Source organism: Ambystoma mexicanum, chromosome 7q, assembly GCF_040938575.1.
Source record: "Ambystoma mexicanum isolate Mex_15411 chromosome 7q, UKY_AmexF1_1, whole genome shotgun sequence".
Lineage (NCBI taxonomy): Eukaryota > Metazoa > Chordata > Amphibia > Caudata > Ambystomatidae > Ambystoma > Ambystoma mexicanum.
In genome coordinates this window covers 711150570-711172767 of record NC_090941.1, presented here as the reverse complement: position 1 = coordinate 711172767, position 22198 = coordinate 711150570, and the positions used below count along the sequence as shown (strand labels likewise).

The window sequence follows — 22198 nt, the reverse complement described above, 5'->3', positions numbered from 1 at the left end:
GGTATAGTTGGGCAATTGGTGTCGTGGATTGCTTCAGGATCTCGAGAGTGAGGGAGGGTCCTGTAATAAAGTGGGGGGAGGCCCTGCGTTGGTGGCTGCCTATCATTAGGATGTATTCCCTAGTTAGTGGCCTGAACTTATGTCCCTCACCTCCTGCCGGCGTTTACCTTGTTTACCACACTGCGAGCTACCAGGGGTCTTTGAGTCTTTATGGGATGTGTGCCACACCTCTACGATTGCATGTCCCCCACTGGTCGGGCTCTCACCTCCACTTGTTGTTCGAGTGCTGATGGTGACTGGAGGGGGGGGGGCCTGCAGCACACTCCCTGTGTGCTCCCCGCCACCGGGCCCCGCACTGGTGGTTGTGTCCCCGTGGAATCAGATCCCTGGCTGGTGGCCTGGGTCTGTGCCTCTGTCACTCACCTCCTGATCGATGTCAGCACTGCATTGCAGGCTTTGAGGGACAGGAAGACTCTCTGTTCCCCCGTTGCTGGAAATTAGTGGAGACTGAGCTCCGAATGTCGCTCGGCTGGCAGTGGCCATCCTGGATGCGCTCCGGTGCATGCAGGGCGGAGCTGGCTTTCTCTGCTGCTTAGCCCCTGGGGGATTATGTTTCTCCACACTTTCCCTCCAGTCTCCCCTCTGGTTCCCCCATAGGCATTCTGGGCTCTGGAAACAGCGTTCATGGCTTCCCTGCCGGGCTTCTCATAGAGGCTATCCGAGAGGCATCGGCACAGCCGGCACTTCAAGCCACAACCCCCCAAAATTATACTTTTAAGGTGTCATGGGTTCCCAGCCTTAGTGCTGGGAATGTGCAAAAGTCTGTAAATCTATAAATACCATCAATACTGGAGCTCTCCTCTTGCACGTATTAACAGTACCCAGCGGCTTCATTACAGAATATTAACTGCACACATTTTTCAGTACTGAATGTTATTCATTGCAATGAAATTCACTTATAAATATATATATATATATATATATATATATATATATGTGTATAGATCATAAGTTTGGTAGCAGAGATGTAATTTGTTATGGTCGGGGGGTGGAGTTGGTGGTTAATTTGGGGCCAGGCAAGTTTCCCTCCAAATTTGGCAGCTGCACTGAATTAACCGATCGTGAAAAATCAGCATTACAAAAAAAATTGAAGAGTCTTTAACTTATCTTTTCTTATCATGGGTAATTAATGATCATACAAATAACCTGTAATAAGGAAATAATGCCCTGGTGGTTACAAAGATAGTTCAGGCTTCATTGTATTGTAGGTTAGACTTTTTACCCACTCACTCAAGAACCCTGAAAATGCAATTTATAGTTAAACAGTGAGCCGTCAAAGCCTCATTATTACCCTTTTGCATTATTTGAAATGAAAAAAATGTCTTTACGTATTAAAGTGTCATGCATTTTTAAATCCATGTTCCCATTGTCATAAACATTTTATTGTATTTTTTGCAGACCTACCCAGGTGAAATGGCAGCTGATGGTGGCAAGTTGCTACAGAAGAAGTGGTATGTGTAATTTATGTGTGCTTGTTGTTGGAATAACACTTTCAGTAAGTACATTTCGAAGGGATTGTGTCCTCCGACATATTCCTTATCTTAGATAACTCGTCTCCAGCTTGCTGGCCTCGGAAATTCTTCTCTGTAGAGGGCGCTGCGCGTCGACGTCCGCCGAGTTGGTTTCCCTCGACGGCCACCGAATAGGCGTTGACGTCACCATGCCCATAAATAGCCACGCGCGGCGTCCATTGCTCAGTTTCGTTTTTTTCCGCGCTTTGTGGGGCCTCGGAATATCGTTGCTCCGTTCAGTCAGATAAACCTCTTATATTTCCTCGATGGAACCAATGATATTAGTAGGAAACATTAGCTTTGACTGGGTCATTTCCCTCTAAAGATCCTTCCTCAGAGAAAGGAAGAAAGGACTATGGTCCTACGCTGGGCAGGACCCAACTACTGCAAGTTAAAAGGGAAGAAGGACTAACATCTGGGGAACCTGCAGCATGGGAGTTTCAAACATGCAAGAGATACAAGGCTCTCGGTTGAGTCAACAAAAATAGTGATGCAAGTTCCGGGTAGCAGAAGCGGCTGAGGTATTGTTGGGTGCACGCCAAGGGTTGGCGGCGCGCACATCCTTGTGTGGCTTGCTGCCAGTCTGTGTATGGTCGCTGTCTACCGGCTTTCCCGCTTACTTGCATGTTTGCCTTCCCCCATTTGTTGTTGGTGTCCCTGTTGTGGGGTTTGAGGAGAGGTCCCGGGAGAATGTGTGTACCCGTTAGCGTGCTCCAGCTGGTCCTCCTCCAACATCATTATAGTTGGTATCAGGCTGGCCGCAAGCCCGCTGGTTCCTCTCTTCTGCCTGATTTTAGGGTTGCTGATGTGGGTGTACAAAAATCCTGCCGGGCACTCGGGGCGTGGAGAACGCCCAACAGCGTCCCTGCGTTATGCAGTGTTTAAGGCAAGTGGCATGTGACAACTTGTATGTACGCCATGCTTATGCTAAGATCAGTTGTGGTTGGATTTGTTGTATGAGCCCTTAAAGTAGGTAGGGGTGGTACATCCTACTTATTACCTACTTTATCCCCCCGCCCCTTACCTTCAAGTGAACTGAAGGCCCTGTAATAAATTGGGCTAATCATTCATCATTTTCTGACAGCCCTTCGTTCAGGATTCCCAATACTAGATCCCAATATGCAAAGTGTATGCCTGAGCCTCAAATGGTTCCTATAATAAAGGGGGCAGCTGAATCACATTCTCAGTCTAAAGTGTGTGATTTTGGGCCCAATGTGGAGCCCTCTTGTGAAATGCATAATCCCAGGATAATTATGCTGGGTATATCTGAGACTAGTACACCTAGCGCAGTGTCTGCTCCTCCCGTGCCCAGGGGGAGTTGGCTTTCAGAGGTTTTGCTGATGAGTTGATGGAAGAGGCAGCGACTCATGGATTTGAGAGTGGTGACCTCTAATGATTAATTTGATTATGATTTTGATACTTACTGTGAACCAATGAAGTGCACTTTAACAACCTTGACAAATATGCTGCACTTGTTAATTTAAAAGACAGAGAGCTCTCTGGTGGAGGCCCCTGTACAGAACCCCCTCGATATTACACCAATACATACCAGGGTGTCTGAGTCAAGTAACTCTGCAAGTTGGCAATGCACCATGGAGAGCCTTATTTCCAAACTCAATCAGTGGGACAACATGGCATAGTTTATTCAGTGGTTTGATTCTTTGGACAAGGCTTGGCTAAAGGTCCATCAGAACACAACTGATAAGTACTGTCATACTGCTCAGAAGCATTTTGGCAGTACTCTGACAGGCATGGATGAAATCAATAGAACTCCGGGAAGACCCATGTCTATCCTTCATACCAATTTCAGCACCAACGCTAGTAGAAACTCTGGTGGAACTGTTTTTCCTCAGTCTGATCCTGTTGGATCAGCAGATACTGCTTATGCTCCGTTATGCATCTGTAATGTTGTACACCACTGTAAAGTGCTCCGTTATGTATCTGTATTGGTGTATAGCTCTATGAAGTGCTCAGTTGCTTCTGGAAGCTAGGTGCGCGCTCAATATATAACCATAATAATAATAATGATAATAATGATAATAATAATAATAATATGGGACATCTAAAATTCCTACCTTGAGGCACATCCTCATAGGAAAGTCTGGAATGCCTGTTATTCCAATCAAGGACCTAAGATGATATATTATGGTCAAAGGAATATAGTTCTAACCAATGTGGAAAAGCCAGCGAGGCATTACGGAATAAAGTTTTATTCTGGCTTCACTAGAGAGTAGGATGTGGATGCATCAGAGTGCAAGATCTTGGGGTTCAAATTGAAGAATGTGGTACCCTAAGCATTAAAGATTGTGTAGTGGTAGGATGTGGTCAACGCAATTTCCCTCAGTTATTAACAGCTTAACTAATATGCCATCCACCCTAAAGATTGTTGTTGATTCAGTGGAAATCTCATAGTCATCGTTTAGTCTTTTTATGACTTGTTTACTACTTTTATGTAACTGTTTTATAGTCGTAATTCAGCATTCTATTTTTCTTATTTGGGTTTCCTGCTCTAATGGTATTTTTTGTTATTTACTATTTAGCTTATTTGACTATTTTAATGCTGATTCTATATTTTGTTTTGATGTTATTTGTATTTGTATTATATTATGCTTGTTTGTCTTGACTATCGTTATTGCTGTCTGCGCCGTGATGCCTACGAGCTAGCTTTGGCACTATACACAACAAATAAAAAATAAGTAATAACGATGAAGCTGCTGAAAACGAAGGAATCTTCAAGCGAGAGGATTTGGCCAACCGGCAAGAGAAGAAAGCACAGAGAGGGTAGGAAGACGTGCCGTGCATGTTTGAGGTCCGAAGAAGCAGTGGCGTGACCTAGGAGAGGTGGACTGTGCGGTCTTTGAAATACTCAGACACCGCTGAGCCATTTGCTCTGCGGAGCCGCGAGAGCACACACAAGGATGGAGGAGTGAACGCTGACCCACTGACACAGCCCCATTCAAAAGGTGGCTGCAGGAGCTTAGTATCGGCTGCATGGTCTGGGACTCTATCACACTCTATCGCTTGAATCAATAAACGTTCAGAAAGTAGATTATGAACATTGACACAGTTCGCCATTATTCAAATCATAAATCAACAAAAAAATATATTGTGTAAATGAAAATCATACATACCCAATAAAGGTAATTCGCATTAGGCAGAAGGTAGGGTTATGGGGGAGGAGACAACAACAACATGGAGCCTTTGTTAGTTTAACGTAATTGCATGGTTGTGCACATTAATCGTCAATAAATTCTGTATATATCTCAAAAGTGTGTTCAAATTACCTTTATAGTTTCCTGTTGTGCCTAACACCTTTCTATAGTGAACAACTCTCTGCGTGCAACAATTCCACCGCCCGTATTCTAAATAGAAAAGATAACAAATATTCAAATAATTGCTGTATGGGCAATCCTACATCCTGTTAAGTTCCTCTAGAGTATGGGGTTCAGACTCACCTGTTGTTATTTGCTTGCGTGTGTATAATCTCTGAGCGACCGATGCTGTGTTCGATCCGTGCAATGTGTGTGCTGTTCTCGTAAACCTGTGCCCCGTAGGGAAACGGTGGATAAGCTTCTATGCGGTTACTTAGGCAACCTCGTTCAGCGTGAACTGTCATGTGGCTCCTAGTCTGCGTGACGACGTCTCGCGTCTCCCGCCCCTATGGGAACAGAGAGGCCGGACGATCTGGTGTAGGGTAATGTAAGTACTCTCACTGTTTTTGTAAATAATCAAATACTTCTCTCTAATATCAGATGTTAAATGTCAATGAACAGATGTGTTCAAAAACATTGTAGAAAGTCGAAAAGTACTAATTAGCCTCTGAGTGCAGATTCCTGTAGCTACCCCGTAAAGCGTACGCTCACGCGTGGCACCTGGTCTGCGTTGCGACGCCTCGTGTCCCGTGTCCCCATGGTAACGGGGAGACGGGATGACCGGGGTCTCATTCATCTATAGAATTACATATAAGCTTACCCTTTGATGTGTACACTTGCCTATGTGATCTTAGTGTGGCTGTCAGTGTCAAAACGCAGAGGTACTCCTTATGGTATTAACGTGTATTCCCACGTGATGATTACATATCTATGTTAGAAAAATATGGAACGCTTCACGAATTTGCGTGCCACCGCAGTTTGCCAATCCAGCCAGTCGTGGTGCGTGCGTGTATCACTTACCCGATAGTCCCCAGCAGCTAAAATCCAAGGTTCAGTGATCCCGAGGACTCTTCTCGTGTCTATCCCGGCAGCCATCCGCAGACCGGTCCTTCATGACATTGTGGTCCATCAAGGAGTTTACATTGCCTGGAGTGACAAAAAACATCGCCTTCCCGTTAAAGAGCACCTTCCACCTGGCCAGATAGATGAGCATATACACACCATGGAAAGGATCTTATTTTAGGATCTGGGTTGGCGCTCACACCAGGTACATCCACACAACATGACTCTGACCACGCCCCCCCCTCCCAGTGACTGGATAATAGCCAAGAGGAGTGAATGGACAGAGAACCAACTGAATAAGAGTGATAACTGATCACAACATCCCAGTAAAGAAAGTGATATAGAGACACTGCAAGTTACTGTTGAGGATAAGGGTAAAAGCCATACGTTGAGAAACCAAGGAGCATTTGTTCATAATGAAAAGGGGACAACACGAAGGTGGAAGAGGCCCCTAGAAGAATTGAATGAACTGATTCAGGAAATTATCACAAACTATTTGAAATTAAGCTATTGAAGCTGACAAAGCCCATCCAGTAGAAGGAAGTCATTCTCCTGGACTTCTTTTATTGTTTTGCTTAGTGGAAGGGTCAGGATAGACTAGTTTTGGGCAGAGGGCAGGCTCTTGTTTTGCACTACACTGTTGGCGATGAGCAACCTTAGTTAGTTTTGTGTTAGGTAGGGAAAACCCATTGAATAGGGATAGAAAGGCCTTTTCTTTATCATTTGAATAAAGAAACACATTTGAAATGCCACCATTGGGTCCATCTCGTGACCTACCACAGTTCCCAAAGAGCAAAGACGCTGATAAACCACCAGAGTTGAAATCAACTCCCACATGTTAGGGAGAATTCTCTCTTTAGGCTGAATTTCCTAACCTAGTGAGTCCCCCAGCAGCTTTGCTGGATTTCTGGAGTTTGTTTTTTTCTCCTGCCAAGAGTGAGACTCTTTTTCTCCCACTCTTGGACATGATTTATGGTGTTCCTTTGACTGTTAATGTGTTTTATGGGCTATGGGGTCCTTTACTCCATAGGGTCTCATGTGTTTTTATTATGTGTGTTACACAGCACCCTCCGTGCAGTAACACAGGGGTGTCATAGTGAGCCCCCACCATAGACTCCATACCCTGGGACTGACTACTGTCTCCCAGGGCATGTAAAGTCACCATTGGCTTTACTAGTCCCAAATTATTAACAGAAACCAGTACAAACCATCATATTGTGGACATACTGGTCGGGGCATTTCGATTGCCCCGGGGTCTGTTAGTCGAGGGGGCACGTCTCCGTCCCCCCTGATCAAGTTTTGGCTGGTGGCAGTGGAAACTACTTTTTGTATTCGACCGCGAATATTTTCCTATGGGATTTTCCCATTGTTCGAGGCTACCAACTTTAATTATTTAATTCTCATAGCCTCGAACATACCGCCGGTTTATTTAATTAATATTAATACCCCGGTTGGTATTTTTGCCAGGACTGGATTCTAAAATGGCGTTTGTGTTCTCTTCTGTGACTCCAACCCAAGTCGAGCCCTTTGTTCCACTTTTTGGCGGGCTTCTCCACAGAAGCCTCCAAAAGTGGTGCCACTCTGTCTGGGTACCACAGGGGGTGCGGGAGGGGGTTTAGGCACCCTGGACTGAGTTACCTTGGTAACTCAAGTCGCACTCTGGTGTGATTGGCCCAAGTGGTGAGCCGGCCGGCTCACCACTTAGCATGTTCGATTGACAGCTAGGCTGAGTGAATGGGGGTATGCTGCATAAAAGCAGGGCTTTGGGGACTGGAACTTCAGAAGTCGCCACAGGACCTGAGAATCCGACGAGGGAGAAGCTGAGCCGACCTACCATGACGACACCACCGGTGGAGCCCTGCGGAACCGACTCACCACTTCCCGACGACAGAGAAGATCTCCCGGCTGGAGAGGCTTCTTCCCCTGACTGGTGGGCACAACCAGTTTTACCTTCCTTCTTCGCACCCCAGACCAGTTTGTGGTCGAACTGCCCGTGCCAAGCACCCCGGCGGCCGGATAGCCACTTACCACTGAACCGCAATCAACAGACCGCTCCTTGTACCTGAGAAACTCTGCGGCTGGTTTCTTCCCTGGCAGTGCAACGGACTCCTGTCTTCCTCCACGACGAGATCCTCTCTTCCCCCGGACGAAGCACCGACTTGCACCCGCTGCCTGGAACAACTGCCCCCGCTGGAGTCTTCTCACCACTTTAAGGTACCGTGTCCGCCAGGCCTCCCTTTCTAAAGATTGCTACAAGGTAATAATAACTCCTTAACCTTCTGGACTGGGATGACCGCCTTGACCCTCTAACTGGTCCCCTTTCTTTGGTCCAACTCCTTTTTGAACCTTTTCAAGACTTTTGTGCACTGCAACCGTGTGACCTTGGACACATTTCGTTTCGATCCTCTTAAAGCGGATCCAGCCTACTGACTCTGAATTCACGGTTTTACTTTGCCTTCCTCTCTTGTTATGTTCTCGTAAAAGTGTTGGGATCTGTTTGAAGTTGTTCTCTGCTTTTCTCTCCCTTTTTAAAACAAACTATTAGAGTGCCATCTACGTTAAGCGCTCACCGCTGTCTGGAAATAAGTGGGGCTTTACTTAAGACTTGTCTAATATTCTTTTAAGGGAGTGTATATCTTTTAGTGACCGTGTTTTTGAATTGCTTACTATTAGTGCCTGTGTGTTTTTCTAGATGTCGTTTTAAATAAATAATTATATCTCTTTTACACCAAGCCCTGGTCAGTGGTTACTTGCTCTATTGCGTTCTCTTGACCTATTGTGAATACTCTGTATACTGCCTAACTCTTCTTGAGGGAAGTCTGACTGCTCAGCCACAGCTACCAAGTGAATCTTTGTGGTACAGACTGCTACCAAGTGGGTTTACTGCCAAACACCTGTAGTCTTAAATCTTTTGCAGTGGTCCCAGAGGCAACTGCACAGGTTTCTGCCTAACACCACAGCATTGGAAAGGGTATCATTCTGATTCCCTACCAATAAGCACTTTCATTTGCCAGTGAGGAGGCAGAAGAGAGCGTTTCCATCCACTAGATCTGGTGCAGGTCTTCAAGTTCTACGTCTCGAGGCCAAGGGAGGCCAGAACAGATGACTAGCCTTTCGCTGGTTATGCTGGTGCCAAAGCTGTTAGGACTGTTACGAAACAAAGTGGAGTTCCTGTTCTGGATATTCTCCAAGCGGCTAAGTGGGCTTCTTTGCATTTTGTGTTTGCCAAGCATTACTACTTTGGGATTCTGTGTCTGGTCAGGACACTCGTTTTGGCAGGGCTGTCCTTAAAGGTTTTTGGTGTCCTTGCTACCCTATGTTCTCCTGATCGTTGTTGTGGGAGTCTATCAAAACTGAGGAATTCATGGGAGAAAGGAGTCATTTAGAAGAACAAAATACTTGCCTCTCTGTTTTTTTTGAGGGATGTTCCTCCTGCATATTTCTCATCTTCTCCCTTCTACCCCACCTCTGGCTCTTATCTAGTCTTATTCTTTCCTCTCTTCCTCCTCACACCTTCTAGCCTTCCCTCTTACTTCCCTTCTACCCCCACTAACTCCTCCCTTTCCTCTCTTCTTCCCCACACCTTCTCGCCTTCCCTCTTACTTCCACTTCTACCTCCACTAACCTCTCCCTTTCCCTCTCACACCTCTGTCCCTCTCCACTCCCTCACCACCTCAGCAATATTGTAAATTGTTCCTTATACTGTTTTTGAGTTGTGATTCAATTGCCGTCTTCTGCTTGTTGTATTTTCCTTGTTCTCATGTAAAGCACTTTGGATTAAAGGGCTATATACATTCAATAAAATACGAAAATAGAAATCGCCCTCCCCACCTGTACCCCTTTGGGTAGCTAGTTACACATTGGTTCTGTGCTTGCTCAGTGCCATAGTGCTACGGAAAAAGTGTGGAACTGAGGTCACGGGATGTGGTGCCTCTATAGATACTAGCCCTGATGTCATGTCTGTTGCGGGGTGCATAGAGGCGTGGTGTGGAGCCGTACTGTGCTCTCTGGTGGCGGAAATGTTTCCGAAGAGCAACTGTGCTGGGAGACAGATATCAAAGATGAGGACTCTGTGGGAGGAACGATCATCAGAAAGAACATTACCAAGAGGTAAGTCATTATTTCTTCTCTGCATCTCGGAATCCTATGATCTAGCTGGAAAGGTTGTGCCTGAAGGTCTCAGGGGCCTGGTTGCCACCTCTACCCTGCATATGCGGTTTCCCACTTTCCTCATCTGTCAAGTGGCCACTAGAGCTTAACCACTTATGTTTGCCAAGTATTGCTTCCAGGATTGGCTGTTAGAGGCTTCTGGTTTAGGTGGTGTGTTCTAATGAACTCCTTCTTCCCATTGATTCCTCATCTATGACATTCCTAACCCAGCGCAGCTGTGCTCCCTAAATATTTCCACTGTCAAGGGGTGCAGCGCGGCTCTGCATTGGCTCCGCCTGATGCCTCTATGTGCCCCACGATGGATATGACATCGGGCCACTATATAAAGTGACGCTGCGCCACGCGACCTCTGTTTGCTGATTGGAACATGCTCATCAAGCTTACCATTTACTTACTTTTTCAAGTACACCAAGTCTACTCCGTCCAAGGCTTTGGGCTTCAAGCCATGCGCAGACTGCGGCCAGCAAATGTTGGTCTAAGTTCTGCACCAGACTTATTTGTATTACTTGGGCGAGGACCATGACACCCAGTATTGCGGGTTATGCCAACCCATGCACCTGAAGGCCCTCTGAGAGAGGGACGCAAAGATCTTTACCTTCATCCACAAGACGAAGGGTGAAGTTCCACAGTTGAGGTTGAGGGCCATGGTGCGGAACAACGCTCCAAGGAGCAGGTGGTTCCGTGCAAGGAAAAGTACAAAAAGAAGATGCATCAGAAGAAGTCTTGCTCCCGAATGAGTCCTCACACCAGCATTCGCCTTCTTCGAAGAAGAACCACCACTCCAGCGGGTCCCCTGAGCATCCGATGCAGGTGACATTTTCTATCCAGTCCTCCACCCTGAAAGAATGGGAGAGCCACCATAAAAAGATGCTGGGCATCTTTGCCAAGCCTCCAGCGGCTTTTGCCTCGACTCCTGTCGTGCAGGTGACGTCTGCTCCAGCTATGGCACCATCAGCTCTGGCTATGGCTCTGCAATGTCCCACTGCATCTGTTGCAACCAGCAGGGTGCCCTCTGGGGACCACTCTCGCACGCTTAAGGGCTGGGCCCTGAACCAGACAGAGATGGAGGTGTCTCGGAGCCAACAGGTCCCGCACTCGGGAGCGGCACCGCTGGCACCCGCGTCGTTGACGGCATCGCCCAGCGCAGCAGGAATACGCCCCACTCCCTAGAGACGTCTTCTTGTCAAAGCTGTGTCACATCTGTGATGAGAAGGGCGACCAAATCCTTTTTGGGCTTGAACCTATGGGCTCTAGATAGATGAGGGATTTCCCGCAAGAATTCTAGGTGGAAGGTGAGGTCATGATGGGCCTGGCAGAGGACCTCCAAAGGGCCAGTGACCTTAACACCTCCCGTAGATGGAATTTTTGTCAGCCCCCCCATGGGAAAGCCTCATGCCACCTTCCAGCCCTTGACGGCTAAGGTAGCCAGTACTCTGGGACTTTCAGCTCCGTCCAAGTACAAGGCTCAGTACAAACGTTGTGATATTCTGGCCGATGACCCCAAAAATGATATGCTCCTGCCCTCTCAATGTGGCTGTAGAGGCACCCGTATTGGAGGTGTGGGAGAAACCTACCTCTGTTCCGACAGTGGACAGAGATCTGGCGAGGAAACACCTTCCCGCGTTGTTGGATCTGGTCTTTCTTCCCATGCTTTGCCTGAGCTTGGTGGTGCATGCCACAATAGCTATCCGTAATATCTTTACCTACCCGTCCCTTCCAAAGTACAGGGAAAGTAAGAGGTTTGACAAAAGGGGAAAGAAGGTGCTTGCATTAAGCAGTCTTGCACTGTGGGCTGTGAATGCCACTTTCTCGATGGCGATGTTTTCGTTTGGCCTTTGGACTGCAGTAACAAATATGCCAGAGGGAGGGATAGATGAGAAATGGGTTCCAGTCCTTGGTCTCTGACAGTAAAGAGCTGGCATGTCAGATGCTGCAGTTGGGGCTGGACATGGCAGACTGCGTGGGACGGGCCATGGCCACTATCACAATAGTCAGACACCACTCATTGCTAATGAAGTCAGGATTTGTGGCTGACGTGCAATCCACACTGTTGAACATGCCGTTTGATGGCCATAACCTTTTTGGCACAAAGGCTGACCACGCCCTCCAGATGGTTCAGTCATCCAAAACGACTGCTAAGTCTTTTAGGCTAGCAGTGCAACAGCCTTCTACACAGATGTCTTCTCGGGGAAGGGGTTTTTGTCTCCTTCCCACCTTCACCCAGAGGGGCTGTGGTCAGTCTGCCCTGGGAAGACAACAAGGCAGAGGTTTCCCGAGAGGCAGAGGAAGGGGTGCCCATCGAGGGGGTGTTGCAGCGGCCACTGTCCCTGCCACACTGCAGGATGCCAAACCTCAGTGATGGGCTCTGACATTCTCCTGGAGGAGGTCCATCAGCTTCTGGCAAAATGCACGATTTGGCTGGTTCCACACTCAAAATGAGGGAAGCGTGTGGGGGGGGTTAACTCTACCTATTTTCTGGTGCCAAAGAACAATGGGGGCTTGCACCCCATCATGGATCTGCGGCTGCTGAACTTGTTCCCATGCAAGAACATTTTGAAGATGGCCCAGATTCTACAAGCCCTCGATCTGCAGGGCTGGTTGGTTTCCCTGGACCTTCAGGATGCCTACTTCATTGTGCCTATTCATCGAAAGCACAGGAAATACCTGAGGTTCCTGGTGGGTGAACATAATTGCCAATTCAGGGTCCTGCCTTTGTTTGGCTCCCAGGGTTTTAACCAAGCTGCTCGCAGTGGGAGTGTCTTGCCTCAGGAAGCAGGGCATTTATGTCTTTCCCTACCTGGACGACTGGCTCATCCGAGCTCGCCCCCCAGTTCTGGCATCGGAGCACCTTTTCCACACATGCACTCTCTTGCACAACTTTGGCTTTTCCCTGAAATGCATAAAGTCTCAGTTATCGCCATCCCAGTCCCTTCGATTTATCGGTGCAGTCTTGGACACTCACTGGATCCTCGGGCAGGAAGACCCTACCCAGGCAACATCTTTCGGATGGTCAATGTTCTCCAATCTCAAGGACAAGTCCCGGCCTCGGCCTGTCTGTGCCTTTTTGGCCTCACAGCCTCCTGCATTTTAGTGGTGCCAGAAGCAACGCTGCGCACGAGATCGCTTCTGTGGCTTTTCCGTTGCCAATGATTCCAGTTTCAGGGCCACAAGTCAGACCCCTTGCAGGTACCGGGTCAGGTTGCTCAGGATCTTGCATTGTGGGCCGTGCAAGATAACTTGCTGAAGGGCGTGTTCTTTCGACAACCTTGCCCACAGTTAATGGTGGTCACAGGCGCATCTCTGACTGGTTGGACTTCTCACCTTTCAGACCCAGTGGTGAGTGGACTGTGGTCTTCCGCAGAGCCTCGGGAATATATCAACTTGCTGGAGCTGAGGGCCATCAGGCTGGCCTTGATCACTTTCCTCCCCTCTGTGAGATGCACGACTGTGCTGATGCTGAAGGATAACACAGTGACCTTGCATTAACTCAACAAATGGGGTGGCATGGGGTCCTTGGCTCTGTGCAGAGAAGCAATGATACTGTGGTTCTGGGCTCTGGAGAACAGGGTTTTTCTGATGGTGGCTCATGTGGCCAGATGTGAAAATGTCACAGCGGATGCCTTGAGCAGTCCGACTTTGGCATCCCATGCATGGGAGCTCTGTCAGGAAGTTCTGGAGGAGATCTTCTCCTGTTGGGGAACTCCTCAAGTGGACCTCTTTGCTTGCAGTGTCAATAGGAACTCGGGATGTTCTGCTCCAGGGAATTTCCTAGTCATGGAGCTCTGGGCGATGCGCTGACGGTCGAGTGCACTTTCCACCACCTTTTTGCGTTCCCGCCAATCCCTGACATTCTGCAGGAGATTGCGCCTGTTCGGAACCACAATGATCATGATTGCCCCAGACTGGGCCCTTAGAATGTGTTATCCAGAGTTGCTAGACATGTCCATCTGCCCTACCTGGCGCTTCCGAAGAGAGTCGGTTTGCTCTCCCATTCGGAGAGCAAATCGACTCTCTGGTCCTCTGCCCAAACCTCAGCAGCCTGAACCTTCATGCGTGGCTACTGAGAGGCTGAGATACAAAGAGTGGGACTTGTCGGACAGCGTCCTCAATGTGCTCCTTTCAGCTCGGAAACCCACTACAAAATCCATTTATGCCTGCAGGTGATGTACATTCTTGATCTGGTGCCATGAGAGGGACCTGGATCCTTTATCCTGTATCCCCTGATTTTTTGCTTTCTTTGGCCCAGCCGGTCTCCAGGTTGGCATTGTAAGAGGTTACTTCACCACTATTTCAGTTTTACAGATGTCCCCAGAACTGGGCTCGTTCTTCACTATCCCCACGGTTATGCAGTTTTTGCATTGTTTGTGTAACTACTTTCCTCCCCGCTAGTTTGTGGTTCCGGCATGGGATTTGAATGCTAGGATCTGGCTAGGAAGAATGTGCCTGAGGGTCTCGGAGTTCATTCTACCAGATGAGTGGTTGCCTCCTCTGCCCTGCACAGTGGAGTCCCGGTCCTGGATGTTTGCCAGGCGGCGATGTGGGCATCTTTATGCACGTTTTCTAAGGATTATTGCTTGGATTCTTTTGTGTACCAGGTTGCCCGGTGTGGTAGGGCAGTCCTGCAGAGTTTTCCGGTTTAGATGGGGTCCTTGCTTCCTCATTCGTCCACGTTACATACTACTTTGGGAGTCTATCATAGATGAAGAATCAGTGGGAGAAAGGAGTCTGTTAGAAGAACAAATTACTTACCTCGCTGTAATGTTCTTTCTGATGGACGTTCTTCACACTGATTCCTCCTCACCCTCCCTACCTGACCCTCTTATGGGAAGCTAGTACACCATTGGTTCTATGATCCCTCTGCTTCAGAGTGCTAGGGTAAAAGGGTAGAACTGAGTTTACGGGGCATGGTGGTGCTATATATACTGGCCCCAACATCATATCCGGCAAAGATGCATAGTTTGTCAGACAGAGCCGATGCAGAGCGACGCTGTACACCCTGGTGGCGGAAAGGTTTCTGGAGAACAGCTGCACGGGTTAGGTACATCATAGATGAGAATCAGTGGGAGGAACTTCTTCAGAAAGAACATTAGCGAGAGATAAGTAATTTGTTCTTCTGAATCTCCTCACTCCTCCAAATGTATGCACTTCAGAGGGAGTCTATACAAAATCAGGAATTTGTGTGAGGTAAGAATCCATTATAAGAACAAATTACCTACCTCTAAGTAATGTTCTTTCTGATGGATTAGTCCTTCCTTTCGCAGATACTTCTTTGCCTTCCCATCTCGCCCCACTTGGCAGATAGCTTGTATACCTTATCTGTGCTGCATCCCTTAGCTGATGAGCGCTGGAGAAAAATGGTCGCAGTGAGGTGATGGTGCACAGCAGCTCCATATATACTGGTTTCACATGGGCGACAGGTGAAGCAAATGCAGGCGTGCCCTGAGCCCCCTCATGGCGAAAACATTTCCAAAGAAAGCTGGTGCTGGAAAGAGAATATTAAAGATGAAGAATCTGCTAATCCATCATAAAAAACATTACAGAGGGGAAAGTGACATGTTCCTCACAGGCTCTTTTGGGTGAGGACATCTGAGTTCACCCCAGATTTACAGTCTTTGCTCCTTGCTTCTAAATGCATTCTAAATCGATCACCTTTGTGGGGTTAAAGCAGATGAGTCTCTGGAGAATTTCCAGGTTCCAAGGCCACTGCTGTGGCCTTGGGTCTTGTTAGGCAGAATTATATGCAGTACCCTTTGGGAACACTACACACAATTAAGACTGCAAGTGACAGTACAATTTCACCTTTGGTACAAGCCTGTACTACACAGTTATAGTGGTAGCAGGAGCGGAGCAGCCAGACTTATCTCAAGAGTAAGTGAGCAGTACAAATAGTTACACAAAGGACAGCAATTACTATGATTCAGGCAAACACTGACTCAAGGTTTCTAAGTAAAAGAATATATATTTATTTACTCAACAGTTGTATAACATTTCACTATTCTAAGCAAGGTCAAAATCACAATCATAAATACACCACACCACTTCCCTTAAATTCCAGACAAGTTAAGCTCACAAAATGAAGTGGGAGCCAAATGGCACTCCAGCAATTTAAAAGGGAGGGAAAGACAATGTTATCAGCAATTAGGCAAAACCAACAGGTAAGTATTCTGAGCAGTTGAACAAGAGAGACTACAGTGAGGAGATCAGCTAGAAAAGGCTTAGGGCCAAAGTCAATAGGTCAAAAGTCTTTTGCTCAAGATCTCACAGTTCAGGGTAGTTTGTGGTAAAGTTCGTGGCACAGATTCCGGACGAGGTTGGTTGGTAGAAAAGTTAGTTCAAAGAGAAGAGAAGGACAAGCCCTCGGATTGGAGAAAGATTTCAAACACTTTCACCGCGGCTGAGCGAAACGCACAACCGGATTTGCACAGTACCTTAAAACGGAAAGGGGGCTGTAGCTGAGGCAGACGTTCCTGGTAGTTCCTGCAGGCTCACGGTTCCTGAAGTGACTGTCGGACTGATCAGAAGTAGGAAGACTGGATGGTCCTGCACTACCCAGGGAAGAAATCAGCAGCAGCGCCAAACAACGAATAAAAGGTGCGCTCCTTAAAACCCAAGCAGGGTCTGACCTTCCTGGCTATCTGGCCCACTGTAGCTCTGTACAGCGAATTCGACCAGAGGAGGGGTCCTGGTTTGTAGTTTGGGCGAACTGGTTGGTCCCACCAGCTCAAGGGAAGAAGTTTCCCGGAGGATCTTCTCTGTCGTCGGATTTGGAGATTCAGACCTGCAGCAGGGCTTCACCGGACGGTTCAGTCATTGTAGGGGTCCTCTTCTTCCAGTTCCTCGTTGGTTCTTTCGTTCCAGTGGCGACTCTGCTCTTCCATTCCCAGAGACCTGCTTTTTATGCAGTTTTCCCCCATTCATACAGCCTGGCTGTCAATAACACATCAGGGTGGCTGGCCTGGCAAGGCCAGTCCCCTTAGCGAATCAGACAAGAGTGCGACTTGGGTTACCAAGGGAACCCATGGCAGGGGTCCGAAGATCCCTCCCTCACATCCTGCCTACCTAGACTATCAGGAGCCTTAAGGAGGTCTTCTGTGCAGAAGCCCGCGAAAAGACAGCAAACAAAGGAGTCATCCCCGGTTTGGCGCGCAGAGATAAACACGAGGAAGACTTTAACAAAAAGAAATGGTGACTAAACCCAGCCGGAACCAAAATAAAACATATATGGTCAAGCAGGTTTTATGTTCGAGGCTAATATGATAGCCTAACACATTACCCCGTTATGTAAGATAACCGCGGTAGAAAAACTAGGGTAGATACCACTGCCACCAGCCAAGTTTTAATGTTAAGGGAGCGAAACAATGCCCCAAGAGGTACAGACAAAAAGGGATAAGATCACACAGCAGGTAGAAATACACATAGCAAAACACATGTAAGAGTGGGAAAAAAGGCTCACACTCTTACCAGGTGAAATAAATAAATCCTAGAAATCCAGCAAAGCTGCTGGGGGACTCTTTAGGTAAGGGAAATCAACCATTTATGAGAATTCTCCCTAACAGGTCTAGCTTGCAGACTTTATCAAGGCTGTGTACTTTCAGGCCTAACCCCTGTCTGCCAACCATTATCTCTCCACCAGAGTAGTGGAAGGGGTGCTCAGAGAAGTGGAATTGCTGCTTCATTTGTCCTCGGCAAACCCTGCTAAAAAAAAGCTATTTAGTTTGGACTTGGTCCACTTTGTTCTGATTTGAGGCAGGTTGGCCCTTTATGGCAGGGAGTGGCCGCTCACCTCCTCTGATGCCTGAGTTTATCAGGTCTTGAAACACGGCTACTGCCTCGCTCCCATCCAATTCCTACCCAGCCACCCTCCTTCTCATCTTTCCCCTCTTCCAGACTCACTCCTGTTGGTAAATATTTGGCAACTTCTGGGAATGAAACCCATATAGCCTGTCCTCTACTCAGACAGGGGAAGGCTCTGTTTATTTTTTGGTGCTGTAGGAGGATGGGGGCTTTTGTCTCCCGGATCTGCAACTGCTGCTGCAACTGCTGAATTCTTACCTGTACAAGGACAAAGTCAAGATGGTCACTTTGGCCAATATTCTCCACACCCTCTAATTGCAGAGCAGGCTGATGCCACTCACTGGATCTTCATGACACATGCGTCCATGTACCAGTCTCATCTAAACCAAAGGAAGTACCTGAGGTTTGTGGTTAAGAACAGCCATTACCAGCTAACAGTCCTGCCCTTTGGCCGTTCCGCAGCCCAGAGAGCCTTCACAAAGCTGTTGGCCATGGTGGCTGCATGTCTCAGGAGGCGGAAGAGCCACATCTTTTCCTACCTGGACCACTGACTTGTTTGAGCTTGTATCCCAGCTGTAGTGTTGGCCTCCAGCACCACACCTCCTGTATAGCTTGGGGCTTCTCCTTATACTTTAACAAATCCTATGTCATTGTTAGGCAGCAACCTGTGCAGTTCCCTTAGGGACCACTGCAAAAGATTTAAGACTACAGGTGTTGGCAGTAAACCCACTTGGTAGCAGTCTGTACCACCCAGATTTACCTGGTAGCTGTGGCTGAGCAGTCAGACTTCCCTCAAGAAGAGTTAGGCAGTATGCAAAGTATACACAATAGGCACTCAGATACAACAATACAAGCAAACACTGACCAGAGCTTTGATATCAAAGTATATAATTATTTATTTAAAAACACACAGTTTGAAACACTCTAGCACTCTTATTGTAAAATATTCTAAACACAGTTACTATTGTAATATATACACCCCTTTTCCCTTATCGGATAAGTCTCAGTAAAACACCACTTATTTTCATACAGAGGTGAGCGCTTAACTAGATTGCACTCCAATAAGTTTGTGAGAAAGGGAGGGAGAAGGACAGAATATGGAAAGGTACACCACTCTAAGGTTCAGGAACACAACAAGCAAGGCAGAAGAGCAAAAGTCACTGGTGAGCCAAAGTCCAAAGGCTGGGCCCACTCTTAGAGAGAGCAAAGCACAAATGCGCCCAAGATCACACAGTTACACTAGGCTTAGAAAGTCTTGCAGAGGGTTCAAAAAGAGTTTTAGAGAGGCTTAGGAAAGTTTAGCCAGGGTGGCCCAGGCTAACCCAGGTTCGAAAGCCGGGGGCTAAATCTACCCCGTACAGTCGGTAGCAAGGGAAGCCAGGCGGGACACCGTACCTTAAGTGGGAAGGATCCTCCAGCGGTGGCAGTTGTTCCTGGTAGTGGGTGCAAGTTGCGTCGTCGTCCAGGGGAAGAGGAGATCTCGACTTGGAGGAAAGAGGAAGGTCGTTGCACTACCAGGGCAGAAACCAGCCGCAGAGTTTTCCGGTTAAAGGTGGTACCTTTGTTTCGCGGTCGTGGTAAAACGTGGTATCCCGGTTGCCGGGGTGCTTGGCACGGGCAAGGCGGCCACGAGGTACGTCGGGAAAGCGAAAAGACGGTGAAACTGGTTATCCCCACCAGTCAAAGGAAGAAGACTCTCCGGCGGGAGATCTCCTCTGTCGTTGGGAAAAGTGGTGAGGCAGTCCAGCAGGGCTCCACCGGTAGTGGTGTCGTGGCAGGTTGTCTCAGCTTCTGCCTCGTCGGATTCTTAGGTCCTGTGGCGACTTCTGAAGTTCCAGTCCCAAAGCCCTGCTTTTATGCAGCAAACCCCCATTCACTCAGCCTAGCTGTCACTCAAACATGCTAAGTGGTGAGCCGGCCGGCTAACCACTTGGGCCAATCAGGATGGAGTGCGACTTGAGTTGTCTAGGCAACTCAGTCCAGGGTGCCTAAATTTCCCTCCACCCCTCCTAAGTACCCCAGACAGAATGGCACCACTTTGGGAGGGCTTCTGTGGTGAAGTCTGCCAAAAAGTGGAACAAAGGGCTCGACTTGGGTTGGAGTCACAGAAGGGAACACAAACGCCATTTTAGAATCAAGTTTTGACAAAAAATACCAACCGGAGAATTAATATTAATTAAATAAACCGGCGGTATGTTCGAGGCTACCGTAAATAATTAAATAAAGGTAGTAGCCTAAAACAATGGGAAATCCTATAGGAAAAATATTTGCGGTTGAATATAAAAATTAGTATCCACTGCCACCAGCCAAAACTCGATCAGGGGGGGCGGAGACATGCCCCCTCGACTAACAGACCCCGGGGCAATTGAATTGCCCCAGCCAGTATGTCCACAATATGATGGTTTGTACTGGTTCTGTTCAGAATTTACTAGTAAAGTCAATGGTGACTTTACATGCCCTGGGCGACAGTAGTCAGTCCCAGGGTATGGAGTCTATACTGGGGGGTCACTATGACACCCCTGTGTTACTGCACGGAGGGTGCTGTGTAACACACATCACAAAAACACATGAAGCCCTATGGAGTAAAAGACCCCATAGCCCATTAAACACATCTAGATTCAAAGAAACACACTCAAATCATGCCCAAGAGTGAGGGTAAAAGAGTCTCACTCTTGGCAGGAGAAAAAAATAAACCCCAAAAAATCCAGCAAAGCTGCTGGGGACTCACTAGGTTAGGAAATTCAGCCTAAACAGAAAATTCTCCCTAACAGTCATGCCAACTCATTTTATCCAGTTCGTAGAGCAGTTCTTGACCCTTAGCTCGTCAGGGCATTCCCTTCGAGAATCAGGTGACAAACATCTTTCAGATGGTATGTCTTACAAACCCTGAGTCAAATCCCTGTCTTCTGGCCCTAGTGGCAACCAGCATCTTAATGATGCACATGGTGCGCTTATCCATGAGGTCGCTTCAGTGGCTGTTTTGCCGTCAGTAGTGTCTGTATCAAGAGAACCTGATGAACCTCTTGATGGTCCTCAATAGGGTGTCACAAGACCTTCTCTGGTGGGCCCATTGAGACAGTATGTGAAGTGGAAAGCCTTTTCGACAACCTTGGCCTCACTTGACAGTTATTACAGATGCCTGCCTGAAGGGCTAGGGTGCTTATCTGAATGAGCTCACGTTGAGCATACTATGGTTCCCTACTTAGGAAAGGGGCCATATCAATCTGATGACAATGGATCAGAGACATATCCCCCTTCCACTGCTTCAAGACTAGCGCCAAGAAGTGGCTGCACTCCCTAGACTGTTAACCATCTGGCCTGCTCCCTTGCACTTCTCTCTGTAGCCCAAACAGAACATATATTGTAAATATGTAGCTCGCTGCCCCACTCACCTGTATATATCTGTTTATATCTGCACATTGTATATTTCTCTGTATTTTTTACTCTGTATATTACATTCCTGTCACATGTAACCTTGCAACGATGTAACTTGATCTGCGCCGAGATGCCTATGGGCCCGGCGCACACTACAAATTAATAAACAACAACAACAACGGGCTATCATGCTGGCTCTGATTACAGGTCTGTCCTGAATCTGATGGACAACACTGGCCATGTATTTCATCAGAAGGAAGGCTGGTGTTCAATTCCTGCCTCTGTGCCAAGAAGCGAGGCCACAGTGATTCTGGGCTCTCGATAGTCATGTCTCTTTCGGCTGCAAATCATGCCGGAACAGAGACTGTGGTTGTGGATGCCTTGGGCAGGTAGATATCAGTCTTTCGCACATGGCAGCTTTGTCAGGAAGTTATGCATGAAATATTAGCCTTTTAGGGGGCTGACCTTGGGGAGACCTTCATGCCTCTTGTGTCAACAGGAATTGTGAGTTGTAATTCAGTGAATTTCCACCTATTGTAACTGTGACGAATCAAGCAAACTCATCATTTCTCCCCAAAGGGGAGCCCCTCCCTGTGAGGCTAGTGAGGTGAGCCCGCTTCGCAACACTCTCCCTAGGGGTCGAGGCAAGGGGGACCTCACCGGGAGAGACTCCCCCTTATGGGACAAGGACTCCGATTCCGCTGAGGAACTCCCGAAGCCAACCCATTTAATGTCATATATGGGACCATCTCTCATATCCAATTGTTACGCTCACCTGGTCTCTGCGCAGGCGTTGGAGCACAGTTGCAGCCCTCCCTGAACTTGAATCTCCTCCTTCAGGCCTCTCCCTCAGTAGAAAAGCTGTGAGCGGTGGTACGTGGTGATACTGCTCCTTTATGGAGATAACAGTGTGTGAGTGTGCCAATCTGTGATTGTTGTACCTCTCGAATCCTTCACCTCAAAGTACGGGTTCTATGAGCATAGGCCGGCCCATAAAGCTCACCTGTGAATTATGGAAGATAAGCTCTCCGTCCTGCTACTTCTGGCAGGGGCGCGTTGAATGGGATCTAGTTC

At 47.8% G+C, this 22198-nt stretch overlaps 1 protein-coding gene across 4 annotated transcripts in view; it reads left to right on the top strand.

Annotated features, from left to right (window-relative positions):
- IFT88 (intraflagellar transport 88) overlaps positions 1–22198 on the top strand; it is a 2010164-nt gene that overhangs the window by 1453670 nt on the left and 534296 nt on the right. For all 4 annotated transcript variants that reach the window (XM_069640006.1, XM_069640003.1, XM_069640005.1 and 1 more), the window contains one exon: positions 1459–1511. In XM_069640006.1, the coding sequence (XP_069496107.1) occupies positions 1459–1511 (53 nt within the window). The remainder of the gene's footprint in view (positions 1–1458; positions 1512–22198) is intronic.